This window comes from Drosophila santomea, chromosome 2R (assembly GCF_016746245.2).
Source record: "Drosophila santomea strain STO CAGO 1482 chromosome 2R, Prin_Dsan_1.1, whole genome shotgun sequence".
Classification (NCBI taxonomy): Eukaryota; Metazoa; Arthropoda; class Insecta; order Diptera; family Drosophilidae; genus Drosophila; species Drosophila santomea.
Window position 1 is genome coordinate 20,291,856 of NC_053017.2, and position 22,139 is coordinate 20,313,994.

Below are 22,139 nucleotides of genomic sequence, written 5' to 3' on the forward strand. Positions count from 1 at the left end.
CAGGCTTATGTATTTCATTAAAAAAAATCCTTATCGTACAAGAAATACACGTAAATACCCACACAGTGAATTAAAAAAACACAGTTTTTACTACTTTTAATAATGATTTCGTTTTAAATGGTAATCTTATCTCATGCAAACTGAACAGGCAACACGAATATTATCAATATTAACTCAACGATAATTCATAAAACTCGATCTGAAATGAGAAAAGTTCATGATGCGTCAGTACCATACACTCTTAGAACAATTTCTGTAGAACTTACCCGCCAAAGGCTGGTTTCTGCGTATTTGAGTTTCCTGTCTGAGCAAGATTTCCGAAAGAGAGACCCGATTCCTGTCCGCCCAACGTTTCGAAAATGTTTCCTTGTGTCGGCTTTGCAGCAGCACCAAAGGCTGGAGGAGAGGCTACCGGGGTGGCACCCCCAAATCCACCAAATCCTTTCGGACTGCCAAAGGTGGCACCTCCACCAAAGGTCGGACTTGCTCCGAATGCCGGGGATCCACCAAAAACGGGCTTGGCCCCAAACCCACCTGGTGTCGATGGTTGCTGTGGGGCTTGAGGTGATCCAAAACCTGTCTGGGCAACAGATCCCCCGCCGCCCTGGGCAAATCCACCACCAAAGCCACCCTGAGCTGGTGTAGTCTGCGTAAAGGAGCCAAATCCACCAGAGCTGCTGCCACCGCCAAAGATCGATCCGCCAGAGGCAGGCGTAGCTGCAGCGGTTGCTGGTGAACCGAAAATCGAGTTTCCTCCGCCACCAAAGGCAGAAGGTTGCGGGGAGCCGACGGGATTGGAGAATATATTTCCACCTGCTGCCGGTGCAGCTGCTGCTGATTGACCAAACACATTTTGGCCAAAGATTGAAGTACTTCCTGCAGTCGGGGCACCGACTGCGCTCTGCGCATTACTTCCACCAAAAATTGAGCTCGATCCAAAAGGTGAACTGGCTGATCCGCCACCAAAAATAGATCCTCCGCTATCTCCTGTTTGTGCTGGTTGCCCAAAGACACTTGGCTTAACAGCTTGACCAAAAATGTTTCCGCCAGAAGCGGGTGCTGCAGTCGTGGGACTTCCAAACGGCGAAGGATTGCTGATCGCGGCCGACGCAAAGAGACCTGCTGGTGGTGCAGCTGCTGTAGCAGCTGGTGTTGCCGCAGCCGTGGTATTCGAAGGAGCAGTAGTAGCAGTAGCTCCTCCAAAAACGCTGGTATCCGGCTTGGGTATACTGCCAAAAATGTTTCCACTCGAAATGGGACTTTTTGCAGCTGATTGGAAGGGATTAGCTACCGGAGCCGCTGTTGATGTTGCTGCTGCAAAGCCACCACCAAACACTGAGGTCGACGAGTTACTGGCGGTAGTTGCGGTGGAGCTGTTGGCAGCTAAGGGAGCAGGCGCGGTGGTAGTTGGAGCTGCAGCACCTCCCGCACTTAAATTGCTGAATGCATTGGAGAAGGAGAACGCGCTGCCAGGAACAGCAGTGCTGGATGTTACCGTTGTGCTAGATGTTGCCGGAACTGCTGGGGTCACTGCCGGAGGAATTACTGCTGGACTTGATACAGCAGTCGTGGTGGTAGTAGTTGAATTAGCTGATGCAGTGGTTGAAATAGGATCAGTTTTGGTTTTCGCCTCTGTCACACTTGTGGGAGCTGTTGTGGCTGTAGACACTGTGTTGTTACTACCAAATAATCCCTTTGAGGCATCCGCATTTCCACCGCCAAACGAAAAGGTACCAGAGGTTGATCCGCTGTTAAGACCTCCAAAAATGTTGGCTGGTTTGGTGGTATCTGCAAGGTAAAAGATAAAATAGTGTATAACAAATAAGGATATAAATGTATGTATAATTTATTGATCTAATGTTATAGAAAAATATATCTTACCTGCTTGAGTGTTGGGCTTGCAAATGTTCACAGAGCTGAAGAGGCCGCCAATAGGATCCGAGCTGTTGGTCACTGCTTTTGTTGTGGTCACTGAAGGAGCATCAGTTGCACTGATCGAAGCAATTAAGGGCGTGGGCTTGCTGGTAATGATGGTTGTGCTGCTAGTCACAGTGTTGCTCGGTTCAGCGTTCGATGGTTTTGTGAAAGCTGCCGAGGACATGCCAAATGGTGCAGTTGAAGCTGATGTGCCTGCACTAGTGGCTGTGGTGCTGGAAGGTTCCGATTTTTGAACCGTTGCGGCTGTTCCCCCGAAGCCCAGAGATGAGCCCAACCCACCAAAACTGAACGGGGAGCTGGAAGCATTTCCGACAGCACCTCCAGTACCGGTAAATCCGCCAAATCCAAAGGATTTGTTTTCTGTTTCAGCCTTTGGTGTTTGGGGTGGCAGTTTTGATTCCTCAGTTTCGGGTTTCACCGCCTTGAATTCCAGAGTTGCTTGCTGTTCTTTGGGCTTAGTCGGCTCTGGTGCAGGTTTCTCGACCGCTGCTAACGGATTTGGTTTTGGTGTGGGAGCTGCCACGGCTGGCGATCCTGATCCAAATGAGAGCGCCGACTTGGCACCACCACCGCCAAAACTAAAGCTGCCACTAGTACTGCCCAAGCCGCCGAACATGGATAGACCCGGCTTGGCAGCTTCTCCAGGAGTCAGAGTATTTGTCGTTGGCGTCACAGTAGATGTCTTTACAAACGGACTGCTTTGGCTGAAGGAAAATGACGTAGCCACTGGAGTAGTGGGATGTGTGGGCACTCCAGGTTTTTCCACAACGGACGGTTTAGATGGCATTGGTTTTGGAATCGGAGGAGCCACAGCCAGATTAGCTTGTGGCATCGGTGCTACAGCTGGCGTGGATGCCACAGCTGGTTTGGGAGGCGGTGCCACTGCTGCTTGTGTGTATTTGTTAGCTGTTATAGGCTTGGCTGCTGCCTTCTTAATCTGCTCCGCCCTACGTTTGGTTTCCAAAATAACCTCCGACTTGAGCCCCACTCGATCCGGACGCTGGGGACAAATAACGTTGATCTTCTGCAGCTGGACAACGTTACGGATTTTTTTTAGTCTTTGTTGAGTGAGTTTGGCTGCATTAGAGTCCACTACTTGGCTAAGACTCATCGACAGAATGGAGTCGGCCAATGTATCCACTCTAAATAAAAAAGTTACCGTTGCATAAAGATAGAGATAATAATCAATTCTACTAACGCTTCGTTGGTGCGGGTGCGACTTTTCTCCTGGTCTAGCAGTGCGGCCTGAAGCAATCCGCGCTCCTTAAGTTTGGCCTTGATGTTGTTTTGAAGAATTCGCTGGTCAGAAGCGAGGTTTTGAAGTTTTGTCAGTCTTTGATAGATTCCCTCTAGGCAAGGCATGTGCATGCGAGACTTCGAATTGCGCCGCACAACATCCTGAAACTGTTCCCACTGCACATCGACATGCTGCTGGGCAAGACGCAACTGGGCTTCATTGGCAGCCACGTAGCTCTGAAGACGCGCTAACATGCGACGGCCTGCTGGATCGCAGGAACTTGAGTTCATTAAACGCGTAATCCTAAACGAAAATAAGGATTTAAACTAGGTTATATATTCAAAGAGTCTGTTACCCACTCTGGTTTCCTATAAATCTCCAGTTTTCCACGGCACTCTGCTACAATGGCATATGCCTCATTAAGACCGTGTCGCAATCCCTGTACATCCAACTCGAACTCCACATCCTTGGCTTGTTCATTTAGCTCCTGGAGATCATCCAGTCTCTTGGCGTATGCCCTCAAAGCAGATGGTGCTGCAATCTGAGGAATAACAACATGTATACATGAAACAGTGTAAAATCATAAGTACTTACGCCCTTGAGGAGTTGCATAGTCTGGTCCTTCTGCTTTTGGATATCCTGGCTAAAGGCCTCAATTTGTAGCGCAATCATGTCCTTGATAATAGGCTCGGTGTCATCAGGCTTAAGACTTTCTTCTGCAGTTGGTGGCGCTGATGTAGCTGGTTTTGTGTCCACTGTTGCGAATGTTGGAGGAACCGTGTATAGTGGTTTGTTTGCAGGAGCAGAAACAGCTGCAGCTGCTGGAGCTGTTGGCCCTGATGCCATCGTTCGGGGTGTCACACTGCTAACAGCTGGTTTGTTTAATGCCATTCCACCAAAGGTATTTGTTCCTGGAGCAGAAAACATGGTACCCATAGTCGTAGCTGTTCCTTGAGTGCCAAATCCACCAAATGGTGTTGTTGGCTTGGCTGCATTGGCAGCTGGAGCACCAAACGAAAGTGGAGTGGAAGTCGGAGCAGTGCCAAATGATAGCTGCGGAGCAGGTGCCTTCGGTGCAGCAGCTCCAAAGCCAGAAAACAGCGATGGGGGCTTATCCTTCGATGGAGCTGGAGTTGATGTCACGGTATTCGGTGTAAAGGCAAAGGATATGTCCGAGGAAGCAGCAGGAGTTGCAGCAGGAGCCTTGGAGGGCGGACTGGCTGCCACAGCTGGCTGCTCCTTTTCCTCAATAGGAAGCAGCGTGTTGAGCGGCCTGAACTGCCCAGAAGTATCTGCCACTGGAGGAGGTGGCGAACAAACTGACACCGCTGTCGGCAGCACATTTAGAAAGTCGAAGGAGAGCAATAATCCATCTGAACTTAAAACATGCACCATGGGCATGGTCTGCAGCTTTTGCTCGTTTATCGTCAGCTGGTGCGTTGAGGAGGTGTCGAAGGCAAAGCCCAGCGGAAAGGTCTCCTCCTTGTCCTCACTTAGGGGCATTTCAATGCGGGCCTCATCCAGCAATGTAAACTGCTGCCAAGTGGGTGTATCGCCAGCTTCTGATGTTCCCATGATGCCCACCTCCACGCCATTGGCCGAGACTACGAGCAGCAGATTCCACTGGGGCACATGGCTAAAGAGAAACTGATGGTTTCTCGGGCCGTTCATGCTGTAGCAGATGTCATAGTAGTTAGTATAGCTGGGCGCCCCTGCCTTGGGAGCATTTAGGATGTACAGCGAGGGGTTACAGTCCTCCCCATGCTGCAGAAAGATCACCGCAAACTGGAAAGTCGACAACCACTGGATGGCAATGGTGTCAAAGGGGGCATCGTGTATATTCGGAGGACACAAAAGCGTCTTGGCCGGCGTCAGATCCGGCTTGAACTGCTGCACCTTGCCGCCGGGAAAACCAAGAACTATCTGTTTGCCCTTAGGCGACCAACAGCCGCATTTAACTTGTTGATTCTTGTCCAGCGAGTGCATTTCAAAGTTTCCGCCCTCCTTCAGGGCATACATCCCGAGTGCTCCGTTGCTCAAAACAACGGCCAGGCTGTTGGGCAGCACGGGATTCCAGAGCAGCTGGACGGCGTGCACGTGATCCTCGGCGGCCAGGCGAATATTGTAAACAGGACGTACATCAGGGGTCATGAACGTTGGCACCGCATATATGCTAAGCAGGCTGGTGCCGTTCTGGGTGTGATTCACGGCCAGCAGGTTGCCATCGGAGCTGCAGGCAATGTAATTCGGAATACTGGGCAGCGGCACAAGACGCGCCTGCGGCTGTTGGCCTGTGCTTTTTGCGTTGGCCAAATCCTTCACAATGATCACTGCAAGGAGAGCCAGGTTACATATACATATTTAGCTAGGGATCCAAGCTATATTACCCTTAAGTTCCGGCTGCGCTGGACTGCCCGCAAAGAGCAATCCCCGGCTGCTGGAGACCGCCAGAAGGTTCACATTGCTGCGGGGATCGCCGCATTTTTTGAACGCCACAAACTTGTCGTGCAGCTTAAATTGAAAATCCTGCGGCAAAACCAATTGAATGTTTGACATTTCCGTGTGATGCAATTGTACTCACCTGCGTGTCCTTACAGTCTGGTGCATTTTGCGCCATTTTCGTTTGTTTTTACTCTTATTTCACCAAATTATGTGCGGCTTGTCAATTTGCCATTCGAGTTGATGGTGTGGCTGCAAATTTAGATCGCCGAAAACGTTGAGAAACAAAAAGCGCGCCACTTGCAGTACGGTCACTTTCAACTAACTTACCACAGTAAACCCACCACATTCAAGCAAATGTACAAAACGTTGTTATATCTGACATTGATTTCACACATATAACGAAAAAAAGATTTTAAAATGGTATTAAATAAGCTTTGAGAATTGTTTTTTCATATAATTGTTAGCTAAAAAAACAAATTGGCTGGAATTAGCAACTTACCGCTTTAGTCTTACAGTGTAACCATATGGCATTTGCATCTGGTTGGTATTTTTGCATGCGGTATTTTGTTTTGGCAGTATGTGCGAGAACGAAAATTTCAACACATCGCTAGCGCAGCAGCTTTGTTGTTGTTCGTCTGTCTCTGTCCTGCAAGCGTTTCTTTTTGTTTGCTGAGAATTAAACAAAAGCGATTTGTTCGCGGGCAATGCGAATGCAGTTGCAAAACAGGGCACAAAGCATCGGCTGTTTCGACTGAGATTGCACAAAGCCATGTAGTTGAGGTCGAGCTGGCGATTCGCAATTATCCAGAGGCGACGCAACACGGTGCTAAAAATTGCGTAGCCAATTAATCTCGAAGTCCTCCGAATCCAATCGCAGTAACCAAAAAGTAAATGAAATTGTTATCGAGTTGAACAAAAGTCTGTGAAGTTTATTTCGAAATTGCACAAAAAGTATCCCCAAAAATCATATAATTTACGGAAAAAGTCGAGGAAATTGCAGGTGAAAATTAGGGTTGAAAAGGAAAGGCAAGGATAACGGAGTGGACTAATTGAATACCCTGCAAATTTTCACCAAGAGCAGTCAGGCGGCCACCAAGATGATCAGCAGTCTGTTTTCGCGGCTTATAATGTGAGTAATAACCGATTACTATAGCAATCCCCAACTTCACAGCCCCCGCAGGTGAGTGCGAGTGCGAGTGAGAGCGCTGCAGCTGCTGACCCCCAAAAAATAAAACTAACTTTTCAAGCTCGGCCTTCAAAACCGAGAAAAGCAAGCACCTACGAAACTCGTCGTCGATTCCTAATTGTGTGGGCGTCACGCTTTTGATTTCTGATTTTTATACATTTCCGTGGTTCCTCGATTCTCTGATTGCCGCCGGATTGTTTGTTTATTAATCAGCTGTCGCAAAGTACCGTTCACTTGTGCGCGAGTGTGTGCGGCCTGTGTGTGTGTAACCCTCAATTGAACTCATAATTTGGAGTTGCAACTTTCCGAGCTTCTGAGTCTCTGGGTTTCCGAGGCCGACGCACTCGTGTCGCCCGATTTGGGTGCAGAACATGTGGATATAGCCTGTCGGCGACCCGGCGACTCTCTTTGACTCCGCTATTGTTGTCAATATTTATAGATCGCGGTCGAATTGGCAACTCAACGCTTGCCCATAAAGTGGCACAGTCGCGGCCAGCTTGCTAGCAGCTCCTTTGTTCGAGCACACAATATAGTAAAAGCTAGATATGTACGCTATACTGGTGATACATAAAATATAATAGTATTTTTCTAAGAGCCTGGACTCTAGTTAAAAAAAATATATAACATCATACTCAATGTCAAGATATATAGTTTATCTAAATTATAAAATCGATTACCAATACCCTTCCCAACTTAAAGATTTAAATGTCTTGGGACTTGGTGGTGCTACATTCTTGAACGCATCTGTCGCTAGTTCCCGAACTGCGGCGCATTCCTCCGTGTAAACATTGAGTGCTCCTCTATTGCTGGTTCTCTCTAGACCCGATCGTGGGTTTATTAATAGACCCCCCGCCTGAGCGTTAGATGCCGAGCTCCGGCAGTCTCTGCTCGGCGTTCTAGCGGCCAGGAACGATCTGCGATCCGCGCTGCGGGCAATGCATCCCCGTTGCCATGAGGCCAATCTATCAGCAGGAGCAGCCGCTCTTCTACCAGCGGCCAGCTAATCTCCGCCGCCTACGTCAACCGCCGGGCACCGTCTACGGACGCAGCTACTCGCTCGAGGACCAGCCAGAGGACGTGATACCCGTGTATCCAAAGTTTATCTACGCTCCACAACAACAGCAGCAGCGGCAACGGGCCCCATATCCGCTGTATCAGCTGGGCGACTCGCTGAGCTCGCTGGACAGCGATTTTCCCGAGAATGAGTACGGCGGAGCCTACATAGTGGAGGAGCGAGTTCCGCTGGCCACCGCACCCACGCCCAAAGTTCTCCAGAACCTAAATGCGCTGGGCCGATTGCTGGAGCTGCTGCAGCGCTGTCCTTTGCCATGCCTCTCCTTCAACACGGCCTGCATCTGCTCGCTGATTGTCATATTCCTTGCGCCGCGCACTTGTGCCCAGAGTTTACTGTTTCCCGCTTTCAGATTGTTCTGCGGCACCCTGTACCCGGCCTATGCCTCCTACAAGGCCGTCAGGACCAAGGATGTCAAGGAATATGTGAGTATCTGTCCACGTAAAGCGATTATTGTTGTACATTCAACTGTATTGTGATGGTTATTCATCTTTGGCCTCAGGTTAAATGGATGATGTACTGGATTGTCTTTGCATTTTTCACCTGCATAGAAACATTCACGGACATATTCATCTCCTGGCTGCCGTTCTACTACGAGGTGAAGGTGGCCCTGGTGTTCTGGCTCCTCTCGCCGGCCACAAAGGGCAGTTCGACTTTGTATCGCAAGTTCGTGCATCCGATGTTGACGCGCCACGAACAGGTGGGACCCGAAAAACTCGAGTGTATATATATAGATCGCTCGGTACATCATAATTCTCTTCTCTTTGTGCAGGAGATCGACGAGTACGTGAACCAGGCCAAAGAGCGGGGCTATTCGGCGGTCCTGCAGCTGGGCTCCAAGGGAGTAAACTATGCCACCAATGTCCTCATGCAGACGGCCATCAAGGTAATCCTTCCCACACACACCTCACACACCACACACTGCCCCCATTGATACACTCACCCACACTCTCGCACACTCACTCGACTCGGTAACCACATTCATTTGGCCATTTTCGATCGCCTCCAGCGTCGTTGCATAAAGTGAGCAGCAAACAGACATCAGCTTCTGCTGTTCTATATTCGAAAAATTTGCGCAACACTCTCGCGTGCCCATCTTGATCATCGCCAACTGGTCAGCGAATCTGCAGCAGAAAGCGGGGAGCTCCTCGACAGGGAATCATCAGCATCATCGCCTTCATCATTTGATCGCCATCTCTTTACATTTACTTTTATTATTATTTAGCTTAAACGTCTAGAATGGAATGCTCTTTTGTGCCATTTGCGTGTTTGTTTTGGTTTAGTTTGTAGTGTGTTTCTCTTTGTGTAGTCCGATCACTATATATACTATACGTGATGCACGCTGAACGATAAATCAACATGTTGAAATAATGTAATAAAAACAAAATCTGAACAAACCCATGCCAAAGATCCCAGATACTCGCCGCAATTCACAACTGTTTGTAAACAATTCAGATGTGGGCCAAGTCACTTGTGGGCTGCAACAGAGTTTATGGCATCTGAAGTGCAGCCACCGAATGATGAACTAATGCTCCTTGATGTAGGTCAAAGAATAGACAAAATATAGAATGAAAGGTGCAAGTGATTCGTTTAGCTGGTCCAGTTGCACATTCCTTAGGGCTACTCAATACGATTTTTAACAAAGAATCTGAGTTAATCATCTAATGACTGGAACACTTGAACTTTCTTTGTTGACTGACAAAGACATCTGTTCAAATGCGGGATAGGAAAGGGAGAATACATACTTGTTTTTACCTATGACTGTTCATTCTAATGGGTTCTTTATTTAAAAAGGGAGCTTTATTTCTTTGTTTCTAGACAAAGAAACTCGTTTTGCCTCGAAACAAAAATATATATGTTTGGTTCCTCCAAGACATCTGCCGAACACTCCTGTTTCCACATTTGCATTCCGCCGATTCCGCTCGCCCATCGCCGTTGTCGCCTTCTCAGTTGCCCAGTTGCACAGTTGCACAATTCTAATTCCAATTCCGAATCGCCTCTAGGGTAGGGCATACAAATATAAATAGATGCCGGGCATGAGACATATCTTGAGCGTGTGTGTATGCGCTTCATTTGACCCAGCTGCAATTCATTTCAATTTGAGACTTTTGCGTTGCCTCTATTTTAATTAACTTTTTCGTTTTTTCACTTATGTTTCTTTGCATTTAACCCACCAAACAAAACTCAAAATCCCAACTAAACCCAACGCACCTGCCTGCACCGCTCGATTGCCACTAACCCGCTTACCGCTAGACCTATGCGCTGACCACGGCGCCATCTGGCCATGGACGCGGCCTGCAGAACTCCCATTCCGCGGATGAGCTGTCCCGGGGCCAGGACATGATGGACAGCACGGACAACTGGCTGCCGAGGGCCAGTTCCCTGAGCAGCATCGAGAGCTACACGGAGACGATCTACGAGCCGAGGGCCGAGACCAGGCGACTGGTTATTCGGGAGGTCAGCGAGGAGGTGGAGCACGAAGATGAGTCCCTGGGCGATGCCGGAGCAGCACGTCTCCGAGACTTGCCCGTCCGGAAGGCTCAGCCACGTCGTGCCGCAGGTACCGCCAGAGCTGCGGGCAAACGTGGCCAGAAAAACAACGATATGGAGGCCGCCGGCAGCTCCAGCTCCAGTGTGATCCGCTCTCGGCGCAAGCTGCGCGATCCCACGCCCGAAGTGGATGTGGAAAACTACTGAAGATGGCTGCCATCAAGCAAACAGATACTCAGCGAACAACCGAATTTTAAACACTCAGCGAGACACGTACACTTCATCACATTAACACTGTCGCCCAATTGCAGTTTTATTTTTTTCCAATCATGTATTATAACTACGTTTACACCTAAGTTTTTCGATTAGTTGTAGTTAAAATTAAATTATTCAAATGTTAACTCTTGTGCTCTACTCCATCATCCACGACACCATTGCTCCCACCTAACACCATTGCTCCACTGAAGGGAGGCGGTAATCTGGTGCAGACGATCAAGCGGAGCTACAGCCTCAGCGATCTCAGCGAACCGGATATGCATCGCACCCAGGATGAGCTGGACAACGTGATGATGTCCTCGATGACATCGTCGGCGGTGGTCATGCGTTCGAATGCCCCGGGAGCGCGTCTCCTGAGGCCAAGAAATCAGACGCCTGTGGGCAGATCCGGCAGCGGAACACGCCACTCCACGGGCATGTATTTTACGGAGGTGGATGTGACCGCCAAGAATGCAGGAGATTTCAAGTGAGTCATTATTATACACTCAGTACTACAAATCGCACATAATTCTTTAAATTTGTGGAATTTTGTCGAATTTAAAGCACCTTGTCATCTTGCTATTGCTATCTAATCTAATTACTTCGTATCCATTCCAGCTACAACATTCGCAGCCAGGATGACATCAGCTCTGGCTACTCGAGTGCCGAACCTGTGAGTGGTCTCAGTCGCACCTCCTCCATGACAAACGCTTCCAAGGGTCGAGTCAAGTCCAAACGCAATGAGGTAGGAATGATTTCAGTTCTTCTTGTTGGAACTATCTTAATCCGTTTAGAGATTGGTGTTGGTTAGCAGTTGCTGGAAGAGATGAGAGACGAGGTCTACTTAGACAACCAGCTGTATTTTCAAGGTGCACGTGGGGAGAACTCAGTTCCTCGAGCTCAAGAACTAAAAATTGTGGAGAGTTTTGAAAGCATCCCTCACCTGGATGTGAAAGAGGTGGCGAAGGAGGAGAACGATGATGCGGAGGATGAGGCCTTTTATGAAGCCTTGCCTTTGATGGAAGAGCACATAAATGAATTGGTGGTCAACGATGCAAGGAAGGAGGAAAAGGTGTTGCCGCAAGATCGGAAGCATAATTCTATAGAAGAGGAGCCGTTTGAAGATGCATTGTTTGAAGAAACAACTAAAAGCGTCCCAGATGAAGTGGATGCTAAGAACATGGAGGATTTAAGCCAGCAGATACAATTGGATACAAGTCAAATCCAAACTCCCAATGGATCTGCTGAAACTGCTGATTCAGGGTTATCTGCCCAAAGCAAGCCTTATGTCCATCCACCAATAGACCCATTTGTGTTGGTTCTAAGCGCTTCGGCATCTGCTCCAGATCCTTTTCTGTCGGAGCGGCCGCGTCCAATGTCGCCTCGTGAAATGCGCGAGACTCTGGAGGAGATTAAGCACAGTTTCCGTGCCCAACTAGAACCAGAGCCCTCTATATCAGCCTCACCATCACCCTACTTGCGGCCCAAGGCCAATCATGGCAAGGGACGTGCTCCACCGCCGCCTCTGCCACCGAAGAAGCACTCACTGAGTCCCCAACCGGACGCCATCAGCCAGACATCGACGGGCAGCTTGGAACGCAAGTCAGGTATCGGACAACTGTTCAAGAATATCAAAGCTAATGTGCTGCGTAACAAAGCTAATCCCAGCCAGCAGCAGCAGCACGAGGATGAGCAGCTGGCGGCCAAAGAGACACAGATTTGAAGTAAGCCCAGCCGCAAGCCCGTTTTCGAAGCTCTCATCATCCCAGTGTTATGTTTCGCTCACCGCCGGGCGACTTCTGCTCCGCCTCTAACTTCCATGGCCCCCAATATGGCATTATCTTTCTGTACAGTTGCGTTACTAACCCCCAGACTTAAGGATTTGCAGCATGTTGTTAAAATGTTCCAAGCGAGATTCAGACTCTAACCTTTGATCTATTTTCTTTACTTATTGCAGGACAAATCCATGTCTGCTAGCTGCACCACCTTGCCTCGGTCCAGCAGCCGGAAATCGGACAGATCCCAGGGTGGAAATGGCGCCACTGGCCAGATGAAAACGCGCAACAAGTCGGAGAAGTAGTGGAGCATCGGCTATAGACTGCCCATCGTCGTCAGTATGTTGACTTAGGTGGTGATGGTGGGCGGACAGTGAAATCCATAGAACCAGAACCTCATGTTTTAGTTTAAATTGTAACTTAATACGGATATCGATACAGATTATGATAATATTAGCTATATATGCGCATGCATTGTGTACTTTGTTTGTGATTCTGATTAGAGCTCCAGGCGCAGTTCGTCCTGGTTGCCATTGGTACTCATTTCGTGACTAGTTTAGCGTTAAGCGAGTCTCCTAGCCTCTATCCAAAGGTTCTGCAACAGCTGTACTAACCAAAAATGAAACCCGAAGAAACCTATCAATTGTGTAGCATAAATTCCTAATATTATAATTGAACATTTAATAAAAGAATCTATACCATTGAACTGAACAACAAGACGTGTGTTTAATGATCGAAACTTTGAGCTTCTATGGCACATTCGTTTACCTAGATACGAAGGACTAGATTACTCGGCTTCCTCTGCAGGCGCCTTTTGGGTGTCCCCAGCTCCAGCCCCAGTCCCAGCTGCTGCTCCTTCGGTCTCGTCCTCCGGCTGCTCCGAGTCATCGTCATTTTTGTTATAGTACAGAGTCTTGCGTATGTAGCGGGCCACAAGCTCCTGGGGTCGCTTCTCCCACTTGGACAGAACCTCATGTGGCGTTTTGATCTAAGTTGGGTTTTAGTTCAAAGATAATATTACTATAATATACGGCATTGAACTCACTTGATCCCCATTCAGGCGATTCAGGATGGCCACACAGACGACTGCGCCCCTGATGTTGGCCCGACTGGTGAGAGCGGCAAAGGCCAAGCTCTCCATCTCGATGTTCTTCACCTCCTGGCTCTGCAGCTGCTCCAAGTAGGTCTTCTTCATTTCGGGCGTGTACTCGCAAAAAGCTCCATCCAAGCGCGACTGGCCCTCGTAGAAATCATGGGCGCACAGGGTTCGGCCAATGACGGCCTCATAAGTGTCCTTGCAGGGATCGTGGCACATCTTGATTTCATCGGCTAGACTCTCATCCAGCTGGCTGGCATGCTGGACACTGACGCCGTGCACGAGGATCTCGTGGGCGGGATTTAAGCGCCCATCAATCGCCTCGGAGGTGATGATCACGGTTCCGGGCTCAACGCCAATACCGCCGCTGGTGCCAATTCGAATGAAGACGGGATCCTTGCACTTGGCGTGGTACATCATCTTGATGAGTTCGTGCAGCAGGATGGAGATCGAGGGGCATCCCATTCCGTGGCTGGCACAGAGCACGGGACCCACCTTGAACAAGGAGAATCGCTGGCCGGCCTCCGATATGTTCCGTAGCTTGGTGGCCGCGTTTATCTTCAGCCCGATCTCCTGCATCACGTAGTAGGCAAAGTTTTCCATCCGACCCGGAGTGCCTCCCATGCAAACGAACTATGAAACTTATAGTTACTAGATATCTAAATGTAATGGATAGGACTAACCCTCACATCCCCAAAAACCTTGGGAAAGTCGGTGGTATCCGTGCTCAGGCCCAGGTGGTACAATATGTCTGGCTGCAGGCACTTCAGGCAGGGATTCAGACCGCACAAAGTGGACTCCTTGGCCTCCTCATCCTTTTTGCAGCCTTCCTTCATCTGGCGGACCAGCTTGGCGAGCGTCCTGCTCTGGGCATTCACAATGACTATGGGATGCGGTCTGTATTATGAGGGATCTCGGGGGATTCCCATCTAAACTCAATGTAGTCACCCTTTAGCTGGCCCACCTCGTTGGCCAAACGGCATGTGCAGTCATTGCCATTGCTTTTGGGCATTTTTTGAATTTTATATTGTACTTAACGGCAATTTTGGCTCACTTTCGGAATAAGTTGTATTTAGTGTTTGAATTTATGCTGGAAATATCGAAAGTTGTCAGATATTGCGACTACTATATCTAGTAATATATACATAAAAGGTACAGAGTATTCTTCGTATTCCGAAATTTGGGATACATTTGTATCTTTACCCGTATGCGCGCCAATCATATGCAGATGAGAACTTTCTTAACGCCCCTCGTAGGCCTAAGTAAATGCGGCGTTTACTTGGTCGTCCCGCGATCGCACCGCACTTAAGTATGGAGGACAGCGAAAAGTGGCCAAACCGGCCTGCCAACCTCTCTCTGCTTCTTGCCCATCCGCGTGCGGCTCCAGAAACTCGGAGCGCAGCTTTCGCGGAGCCACCGTCGCGGCCGCAGTCGTAGTCGTCACACATGCGCAGCAGCTGATGCGCGAGCGCTGACCTTGACCCTCAATTGGAGTCGCAGTTGCTTGCAGACAGACTTGTTGCCAAGTGCAGCCGGCGAAGTTGAAGTTGCCACCCCACCACAGGCCCGCTCTCTTCCTCTCCCTCACGCTCTCTGCCAGCCGCCTTTCAGCCTTTTCGCACGGCCAGTTTTCACCATTAGCGGCGACTGTACCTCGCAGCACGCTGTACGTATGAATGTATTCACTTAGCGCGCCCGTATGTACCTATGTATGTGTGTGTGCTGGTACGCGAACTGCACACAGGGCAGAAGAGCAAAGAAAGCGGCGTGAGCACATAAGCGAAAAGAGAGCCCCCAGCCCCATTCCCATCAGCTGCCTGTGCCATGTGTTGCCGCAGCTGCAGTTGTGGAAATCGCCGGTAAACTGGTTGCGTGAGCGAGAAGGAGAGAGTGCGAAAGCGGGCGATCGCTCTTACCCGCTCAGGGGCGGAGCTGCCTTAAATTGGCAGGGGGCGCTAATGGAAAGAAGTTACCCTAAAGACATAACACACGGCGTGGGATTATTTTTTTTTGTCTCAAATCAGCAGCTCCAGCATTTTAATTTACAATTAAAAAACAATCACAGTGATATTTGAATTTTCATTTCCTTCATCGTACGTAGGTTTCGGTCTCGCATCTTTTGTGTCCCGTCCGTCCAACTGAACTGAACTGAAGGTGTGTGTGTGCCGTTGTCTTCTTCATCTGCCCACTGAGTGTTCGTTCTGAGTGCCGCTGGCTTTGGCTTGTCTGCTTCTTCAACCGCTTAGCTCATCCTCTCCAGCGTTGCGTTCCGTTTTCAAAGTCGTCGTGTATGTCTCTACCATTGTTGATGTTCTCTTCTTGTTATTTGTCTGCTTCTCTGTTCTTGTTTGCTGCCCCCTTTGGCTCCACAGCTATGAGCTACATAGCATGCTACCCCGCTCGAGAGATCTTGCCGGGCGTCTTGGCTGATGGGTGTGCGGTATGGTATGGATATGGATTGCGTTGTTGGTGATGGTATAGGGGTGGGATACTGGTTACTGGATGATAGATAGGCAGTCTTAGATCCTGGAGAATTCCCAAGGCTCGCCGGCAGCAGCTGGATGGAGTGGAGTGTGGAGTGGTAACGTGGCCTGATCTTCTAGCCGCCTGATTCTTCGCTTTTTCATTGGTTTTTATAATTTTTATTTACGCTTTTCATTCGGTTGTTTCTGGCTGTGGAACTCCTAATAGGATCATTAGATTTAAATAGTATTCTTTAAGGTATTTTTCTTTATATAATCTTATATAGTTTCATTCCATTCGTTATAATGTAATTAGTAAATTCAAACACTTTGCAGCATAATCATAATCATATAGGTATAATTATAGTAAAGTGGTTTGCTTGGTGATTTCTTTTGTTGTTGCTGTTGCGGTTTAGTCTCATCTTACAAATTGGGTCGTCGTGTCTTCTTCTTCATCTTCTACCTCGTCCTCATCCTATTCCTCGTCGTCGGCGTCATCTGCTCTCTCGGCTGCACAGCTGCCGTTGGCTATCGTCTTCTGGTTCTGCTCCTCCGACCCCTGCTCGAGGAGCCCTTGCCTTCTTCCTCCGTGGCCTCCGTGATTCCTCATCTGGCGGCTTTCCCTCGGAAAGCCAATACTTCTCCTTCCTTGTCTTCTTTCAGTTCTCGGGACGTTGGCACCGCGCTGCAGGCTCGGCTTTTGGAATCAGCGATGGTTACTGGATGATGTTCAGGATTATGGATTTATATGCTGCGTGTGTTAATGAAGGGATGTGGATGTGGGTTCTTTATTTTGGAGGGGTTGATCTTGACTTGGGTGCTGCTGCTGCTTTCGCTTCTAGATGTTGTTTTTGCTGTTGGCTGGCTTTGTGAATGTTGTAGCAAATTGATTTTTCGTTTTTTTCATTTTTTTTTTCTTTCTTTCTCATCTTCTTCTGGTTGTTCTTCGTGTGTTGAATTATTACTCATATTCCTCCTTCGATGATTATATTTGTGAGGTGCCACGGGTGGGTGGTGGCGCCTAGTTCCGTCCTCCCTTCTCGTCGCACTCGCGCCTCAGGTGTCCGCTCTTGCCGCAGCCGTAGCAAGTCTTCGAGGTCTCCGGGCAGTTCTTGGAGATGTGTCCGGTGCGGTTGCACTTGTAGCACGACACATTGGCCGGTCCACGTTCGTTGACGGCCTCCGGGCAGTTGCGCACCCAGTGTCCGGTCTTGTTGCACCGGTAGCAGGTCGGGTTATCCGCCTGGGTGCAGTCCTTCGAGATGTGCCCGATGCCGTTGCAACGGTAGCAGCGCTCGGCCTCCTCGGGGCAGGCACGTGCGAAGTGCCCAAACTGGTTGCATTTGTAGCACTTCTCGCGGTTGCGACGCATGCCGCCGCCATCACTGCCGCGCATACCGCCGCCGCCGCCACCACCGCCTCCTCCAACGCCTCCCGGACCACCGCCGCCTCCGAGACTGCAGTCCCGGGCAAAGTGGCCCGGCCGGTTGCACTTGTAGCACGTGGCAGACATCGACATCTTCGCTTCGGTTTTGGTTAGACTACTGATCCGCAAATCCGACTCCGCTTCTTAAACTCAACTTCTCGACTTCCTCGCACACTCACTGGTAACCACGGGCCCTCGAGCACTACACACTGCTTGCGCTGGATGCGAAAAAACCACACAGACCAACAGGATCTCCGGCTTCCTCAGATTTCCTCGCCGTATTTTCGACGCCAAAAGTTAAAATGGCTGCCGCTGAGCGAGTGAGTACCGATTCGCGGTGGTATCGACTACTCGCCAGAGTTGCTTCGGCTGCGCTTGATTGCAACACTGCTCCTCCACGCGGTGCACATTGGTTCGGGGTTAAGCGACAGTGAGTCGAAATTTGAGTCTGGAATTTTGTAGTGTGATGGCGTCGTACTACTTCCACTCGGCGTGCTTTGTCTCACAGAATTCTCATTTCTATTTTACTTTTACATTATGCGTGTTTATCTTTTCTTTCGTGTCCTCCATATGTAGGTGGCACTACATAACCCAATTTTGCGAACTCGCATTTGCCACTTTTTTGACACGCATAACCAGTGTGTCCGTAGTGATGGACTGCAACTTGTCGGCTCAGATGCTAGGAGTACCCTTGGCACTGGGTTATCGAAATATATATCCTTAAATTTGTACAGTAGTTCACTCAAATAATTGTTTAATTTTATTTGTTCGGACACAATCTACGTCCACCTATTAGTAATTCACCATTAGCAGAAATCGATATCGATTGGCACATAAGGGGTGCTTAGTAAAAAATAGATAATTGAAGAGTTCATAGAGGAAACGTAATATTCTAATAATAGCAAAGCACTCATATTATGCAACGACTAAGAAAATATTATATACACATATAAATATGTAACGTTTTACCAAAAGGAACAGGCTATGTCAAAAAATCGATTTTTCATAGTGGTGTTAATTATGAAAGCCAACCACTAAAAAATATGCACAAATGAGCACACTTAAATTATTGTTTTATAAACATAAATACTAGTCAATACAGGTTTTTTAAATCTGGAAGGCTTCGATATAACTTTCAGATGAGGGTATTCCTGCTCATAAATATCTGCAAAGAGAAGAACTTATGTCATTTATTTACTTTGTAAGTTTATGATAGGAAAAGGTAAATTTAATTTACTTCAAATATTTATTTGAATCAGTTAACTCTTATCGCTTGCAATACTCGATACCAATGAATATAGCATACGGCGATAGTATCGTCAGAGCGGCACTGTCTGCCGCCGGTCCATCACTACCGCCATAAGAATTAGTTTGTTTTTTTTTTGCAACAAACATTTACATTAGTTATGCGTGCGTGGCCAAAATGCTAATCGTCTGGTTAGTGCTTGCCGCCACTTTGAGCCGATCCATCCGAGCCAGCACCACGATATCGATACCGATCACTACGCAGGACATAATAGCGGGTGACGTGTTTTTTGAAATCTTGTCCCCCTCGGACCTGGAATACACGTACCGGCTGCGCCCGGCCAAGGACTTTGGATCCGCATTCTCGGAGCGACTTGAGGGTGTGCCGCTGGTGCTCACAGATCCCCCAGGCGCCTGCCAGGAGATCCGGAACGCCAGAGATCTCAATGGGGGCGTCGCACTCATCGATCGAGGGTGAGAGCCTGTAGAATCCCTACAAAGCTTATCTTTCCAATTGAAAGATGGTCACAGCCACGGCCAAGTTTTATCAGTTTTCTTTGACGAACCTATACCAGGAAGCTAGGTGTAACTTCAGCCATAATTCCATGCTTCTTATCAGTAATGTCAGAAGTTGGTTACGTGCGTCCGGAGTGTCAATTTAAAGACTTACTGAAGCCATCATATTTGCAAATCTTGGGACGATTAACTGATAGAATAGAACATTAAGAATAGAATGAATAGAATCTTGTCTTCCTAACCTAATGATCTGCCATTTTTCAGAGAGTGTTCCTTCCTCACCAAGACACTTCAAGCGGAGGCAGCGGGCGCATTGGCTGCAATCATCACCGAGTTCAATCCCAGCTCTCCAGAGTTTGAGCACTACATCGAGATGATACATGACAACTCCCAACAGGACGCCAATATACCGGCCGGCTTTTTGCTCGGGAAGAACGGCGTCATTATCCGGTCGACGCTGCAGCGACTGAAGCGGGTGCACGCCCTAATAAACATACCGGTTAACCTTACCTTTACCCCGCCCTCAAAGATCAATCATCCGCCGTGGCTGGGCTGGTGACGTGACCGGATTGCAGGCAGCTTAAAGGACTCGTGTGAAGAGTCACACACGATCTGAAACCAAAGTGCATACTCGTAGGCTGAGAAGTCGAGACCGCAACTGAGACTAAACTTTAGAGTACCAATAAGTAGCTAATTCGTAGACGGAAGCCATAAACTGTAAATAAATTGCTTAGCAGCCAGAGATTCAGGTCGCCAAGTTGTAAGCTAGACAATACTATAACTCTTTATTATTATAGGCAAATGACTACGAGTTATTTGTTATATTTTTCCCAGTGCGGTGAGATTTAGGCACATGCCCAGCGTGAGAATCACAATGACCACCACGAGGATGGCGAAGCACAAGTAGTTTGGCTGAATGGGCATCCGGAAGAGTTTGGCGGACATGTCCAGCGAGGCGGCGAACAGCAGCGTCGAGTTGAGATCTTCCGCTGAGGTATTGTGGTAAACAAATGGACGAACCCGTATCTGGTGTCCATTAGCTTGAGCATTCTGGCACACTCGGGTCACCGATGATGCCACGAAAAAGGGCAGCAATCCTAGAAATAGCCACAGCATCACGTTGGCAATGTTAAGCAGGACGAGCTTTAAGGCGCAGTAGTGGAAATCAAAGTCCTTAAATAGGTACACCAATCCCGCGAAGGCGTACGCCAGATTCATTACAATTAGGAAGCACACTGGAATAGACACGTGCTGATTCAACCGCTCCAGCAGCTTGCGGAACTCGAGGACTTCTCTCATCCAATCCAACGAGTCGATGGAGTGCATAAGCAGCTTGTGCGACAGCGTCTCCAGATGCATTCTCAACAAATAACACTCGATATAGTAGTTGCTCAGTATGATAATCTCCACCAGATCCTGCAGAAGTATGGTAAACAAGAGGCCTACTCGCAACCACATCTCCCAGTCGCTTAGGATTTCTGCTAGCCAGGACACCTTCACGATCTGGCTGGGTTGCATCATTACCACACAGCAGGCGTAGCCGAATAGCAAAATCAGCAGGGCCAGTGCAATGGCCAGGAAAAGCCACAGCATTCGGCAGAGCCTCTTCGGTTTGGCGGACATCAGGAAAACCCTCTCGATGAGGTTCTGCAGCTGCTCGTGGTCGATCACCTTGCATACCAACACAGCCGATACGAAGGCCAAGAGGTTAAAGCCACTGGGCACTATAAAACCGAACAGAAGTTCTCCTATGGTGTTGGGGGTCGTAGTTCCGCCATCTGTCCCATTGGTCACGGGTCGTATATCCCGGTAGCTGGTAAAGCCGCGATCGCCTCTAAAAGTGAAGGTTGTGGTCAATAAAAGTGCTCTTTCAAAACAAAGCAAATTCCTAATTGCTTAAAAATAAATATTTATAAGGAAGACCTTGCCCCAACATAGCCTATAATAAACATTCCTTGTTTAAAGCTGGAAAAACCAATTGATAAGAAAACATTCATACGTATGTGTATATGAATGTAATTAAGTTTACATGATGCAATTACCGTTCGAGGGTTTTTTTTCAAGTGAATCACTCATTTTAACAGAGGAAACCTTAAGAACCCACTCACCTGTATCCGCAAATGTACCGCAACAGGTATCCTACAAGCAGGACGAATAGCACCATCAGCGCCTGGACGTAGCTGCAGCAGGCCCGGATGCTGGACATATCGGTGGAGATGGGATTGAGACCCACCAGGGTCAGGATGGCCACATATGGACGGAGGAACTGTTTGACGAGACATTGGTTGGTTGTTCAGTTCCCACGAGATGGGTGTTAGGTAATAGGTGATCAATGCTGACACCACACCCACCTTCCGTTTGCAGTAGTCCAATAGAGCGGAAGTGGGCTCATGCTCTCCCGGCTGCTGCAGTTCATCATTGGCATTCCCGTTGAGGCGATTGATGAAACAAAAAGAGCTCTCCGCATTATGTCGATGCATGACAGACAAAGAACGATGGGCGTTAGTGGGTGATAGAGGGTGGAAAGTAACAGTTATAACAACAACAGTGCACGGGGGATCTCATTCACAACAAAAAACACATGGCGTGGGTGGGGAGAGTTCTCACTGAGCAAAACAGCGAGAGAAAGCACGGCTAACGGGAGCGAGAGAGAGATCGATCGCGACCGGCGGTCCAGCCACAACTGAGGCCCACCAAAACTTACAAGCTCGTCGTGCAGCCAGGATGATCCAATGGAGGTCGCTCGGCTGCGGCTTCCGCTTCGGCTGCTCCATGGCTCCCGACACCGATCGTAGTTCCGATCCCCTTCAGCTGTTCGTTCGGCGCCGCTCATCGAGTGCAACTGTAACGGTAACGGTAAATTGACTAAATTGAAACTCGAGCCGCGAAGAGAGCAAGAACAACAGAACTGACTGAGTGACGAAGCTTTCCTGCATTTTATGAAGCTCTCTTTTCGAGCTTTGTGTTCTTCCCGAGCCCCACCCCCCATTCCCCCCTCC

The 22,139-nt window shown here is 48.7% G+C and overlaps 6 protein-coding genes across 20 annotated transcripts; 2 read left to right on the forward strand and 4 right to left on the reverse strand.

Annotated features, from left to right (window-relative positions):
- Positions 1–70: 70 nt before the first annotated feature.
- Positions 71–5,884, reverse strand: LOC120445623 (nuclear pore complex protein Nup214). The gene is made up of 8 exons (XM_039626136.1): positions 5,757–5,884; positions 5,563–5,701; positions 3,770–5,505; positions 3,535–3,716; positions 3,137–3,478; positions 1,882–3,080; positions 267–1,788; positions 71–199 (listed from the first exon to the last, which is right to left on the reverse strand). The coding sequence occupies exons 1-8, from the start codon at positions 5,790–5,792 to the stop codon at positions 175–177; spliced, it is 5,181 nt and encodes a 1,726-aa protein (XP_039482070.1). The 5' UTR covers positions 5,793–5,884; the 3' UTR covers positions 71–174.
- A 325-nt stretch (positions 5,885–6,209) lies between these two features.
- On the forward strand, positions 6,210–13,109 carry LOC120445624 (receptor expression-enhancing protein 1). Of its 13 annotated transcripts, none has more exons than XM_039626143.2 (8): positions 6,210–6,746; positions 8,228–8,300; positions 8,378–8,575; positions 8,648–8,761; positions 10,833–11,107; positions 11,239–11,365; positions 11,435–12,227; positions 12,578–13,109. In XM_039626143.2, exons 1-8 carry the CDS (start codon positions 6,715–6,717, stop codon positions 12,595–12,597), a joined length of 1,632 nt encoding a protein of 543 aa, XP_039482077.1. In that variant the 5' UTR covers positions 6,210–6,714; the 3' UTR covers positions 12,598–13,109. The 13 variants fall into 13 exon arrangements, with proteins under 13 accessions (XP_039482077.1, XP_039482075.1, XP_039482076.1 ...); XM_039626141.2 differs by having other exon boundaries at positions 6,211–6,746; positions 11,432–12,344; XM_039626142.2 differs by having other exon boundaries at positions 6,212–6,746; positions 11,435–12,344.
- LOC120445627 (uridine phosphorylase 1) lies at positions 13,097–15,128 on the reverse strand. 3 transcript variants are annotated; one of them, XM_039626153.2, is made up of 5 exons: positions 14,695–15,128; positions 14,440–14,581; positions 14,175–14,388; positions 13,441–14,124; positions 13,097–13,383 (listed from the first exon to the last, which is right to left on the reverse strand). In XM_039626153.2, exons 2-5 carry the CDS (start codon positions 14,472–14,474, stop codon positions 13,183–13,185), a joined length of 1,134 nt encoding a protein of 377 aa, XP_039482087.1. In that variant the 5' UTR covers positions 14,475–14,581; positions 14,695–15,128; the 3' UTR covers positions 13,097–13,182. The 3 variants fall into 3 exon arrangements, with proteins under 3 accessions (XP_039482087.1, XP_039482086.1, XP_039482088.1); XM_039626152.2 differs by having other exon boundaries at positions 14,175–14,374; positions 14,695–15,123; XM_039626154.2 differs by lacking the exon at positions 14,695–15,128 and having other exon boundaries at positions 14,440–14,587.
- Positions 15,129–15,491: 363 nt separating this feature from the next.
- On the reverse strand, positions 15,492–17,783 carry LOC120445628 (CCHC-type zinc finger protein CG3800). The gene has a single exon (XM_039626155.2). The coding sequence runs from the start codon at positions 17,470–17,472 to the stop codon at positions 16,975–16,977; it is 498 nt and encodes a 165-aa protein (XP_039482089.1). The 5' UTR covers positions 17,473–17,783; the 3' UTR covers positions 15,492–16,974.
- Positions 17,784–18,694: 911 nt separating this feature from the next.
- LOC120445970 (PRADC1-like protein) lies at positions 18,695–19,913 on the forward strand. The gene is made up of 2 exons (XM_039626701.2): positions 18,695–19,098; positions 19,405–19,913. The coding sequence occupies exons 1-2, from the start codon at positions 18,803–18,805 to the stop codon at positions 19,697–19,699; spliced, it is 591 nt and encodes a 196-aa protein (XP_039482635.1). The 5' UTR covers positions 18,695–18,802; the 3' UTR covers positions 19,700–19,913.
- Positions 19,902–21,847, reverse strand: LOC120445969. Its single transcript, XM_039626700.2, has 3 exons — positions 21,492–21,847; positions 21,249–21,406; positions 19,902–20,974 (listed from the first exon to the last, which is right to left on the reverse strand). The coding sequence occupies exons 1-3, from the start codon at positions 21,618–21,620 to the stop codon at positions 19,960–19,962; spliced, it is 1,302 nt and encodes a 433-aa protein (XP_039482634.1). The 5' UTR covers positions 21,621–21,847; the 3' UTR covers positions 19,902–19,959.
- Positions 21,848–22,139: the final 292 nt, after the last annotated feature.

What these genes read in the sequence shown, in the direction of transcription:
- LOC120445623 (XM_039626136.1), bottom strand. Translation starts at nt 5,792, where the DNA reads ATGGCGCAAAATGCACCAGACTGTAAGGACACGCAG. An exon ending in CAGACTGTAAGGACACGCAG is followed by an intron (nt 5,702 to 5,756) that starts GTGAGTACAATT and finishes GTTTTGCCGCAG; the next exon opens with GATTTTCAATTTAAGCTGCA. An exon ending in CAGAAACCAGCCTTTGGCGG is followed by an intron (nt 200 to 266) that starts GTAAGTTCTACA and finishes TTCTCATTTCAG; the next exon opens with ATCGAGTTTTATGAATTATC.
- LOC120445624 (XM_039626137.2), top strand. Translation starts at nt 7,755, where the DNA reads ATGAGGCCAATCTATCAGCAGGAGCAGCCGCTCTTCTACCAGCGGCCA. An exon ending in TGTTGACGCGCCACGAACAG is followed by an intron (nt 8,576 to 8,647) that starts GTGGGACCCGAA and finishes CTCTTTGTGCAG; the next exon opens with GAGATCGACGAGTACGTGAA. An exon ending in TCATGCAGACGGCCATCAAG is followed by an intron (nt 8,762 to 10,832) that starts GTAATCCTTCCC and finishes GCTCCACTGAAG; the next exon opens with GGAGGCGGTAATCTGGTGCA.
- LOC120445627 (XM_039626152.2), bottom strand. Translation starts at nt 14,503, where the DNA reads ATGCCCAAAAGCAATGGCAATGACTGCACATGCCGTTTGGCCAACGAG. An exon ending in AGGTTTTTGGGGATGTGAGG is followed by an intron (nt 14,125 to 14,174) that starts GTTAGTCCTATC and finishes TAAGTTTCATAG; the next exon opens with TTCGTTTGCATGGGAGGCAC. An exon ending in ATCGCCTGAATGGGGATCAA is followed by an intron (nt 13,384 to 13,440) that starts GTGAGTTCAATG and finishes AACCCAACTTAG; the next exon opens with ATCAAAACGCCACATGAGGT.
- LOC120445628 (XM_039626155.2), bottom strand. Translation starts at nt 17,472, where the DNA reads ATGTCGATGTCTGCCACGTGCTACAAGTGCAACCGGCCGGGCCACTTT.
- LOC120445970 (XM_039626701.2), top strand. Translation starts at nt 18,803, where the DNA reads ATGCTAATCGTCTGGTTAGTGCTTGCCGCCACTTTGAGCCGATCCATC. An exon ending in GTCGCACTCATCGATCGAGG is followed by an intron (nt 19,099 to 19,404) that starts GTGAGAGCCTGT and finishes GCCATTTTTCAG; the next exon opens with AGAGTGTTCCTTCCTCACCA.
- LOC120445969 (XM_039626700.2), bottom strand. Translation starts at nt 21,620, where the DNA reads ATGCATCGACATAATGCGGAGAGCTCTTTTTGTTTCATCAATCGCCTC. An exon ending in TGGACTACTGCAAACGGAAG is followed by an intron (nt 21,407 to 21,491) that starts GTGGGTGTGGTG and finishes CTCGTCAAACAG; the next exon opens with TTCCTCCGTCCATATGTGGC. An exon ending in CGGTACATTTGCGGATACAG is followed by an intron (nt 20,975 to 21,248) that starts GTGAGTGGGTTC and finishes CTTCACTTTTAG; the next exon opens with AGGCGATCGCGGCTTTACCA.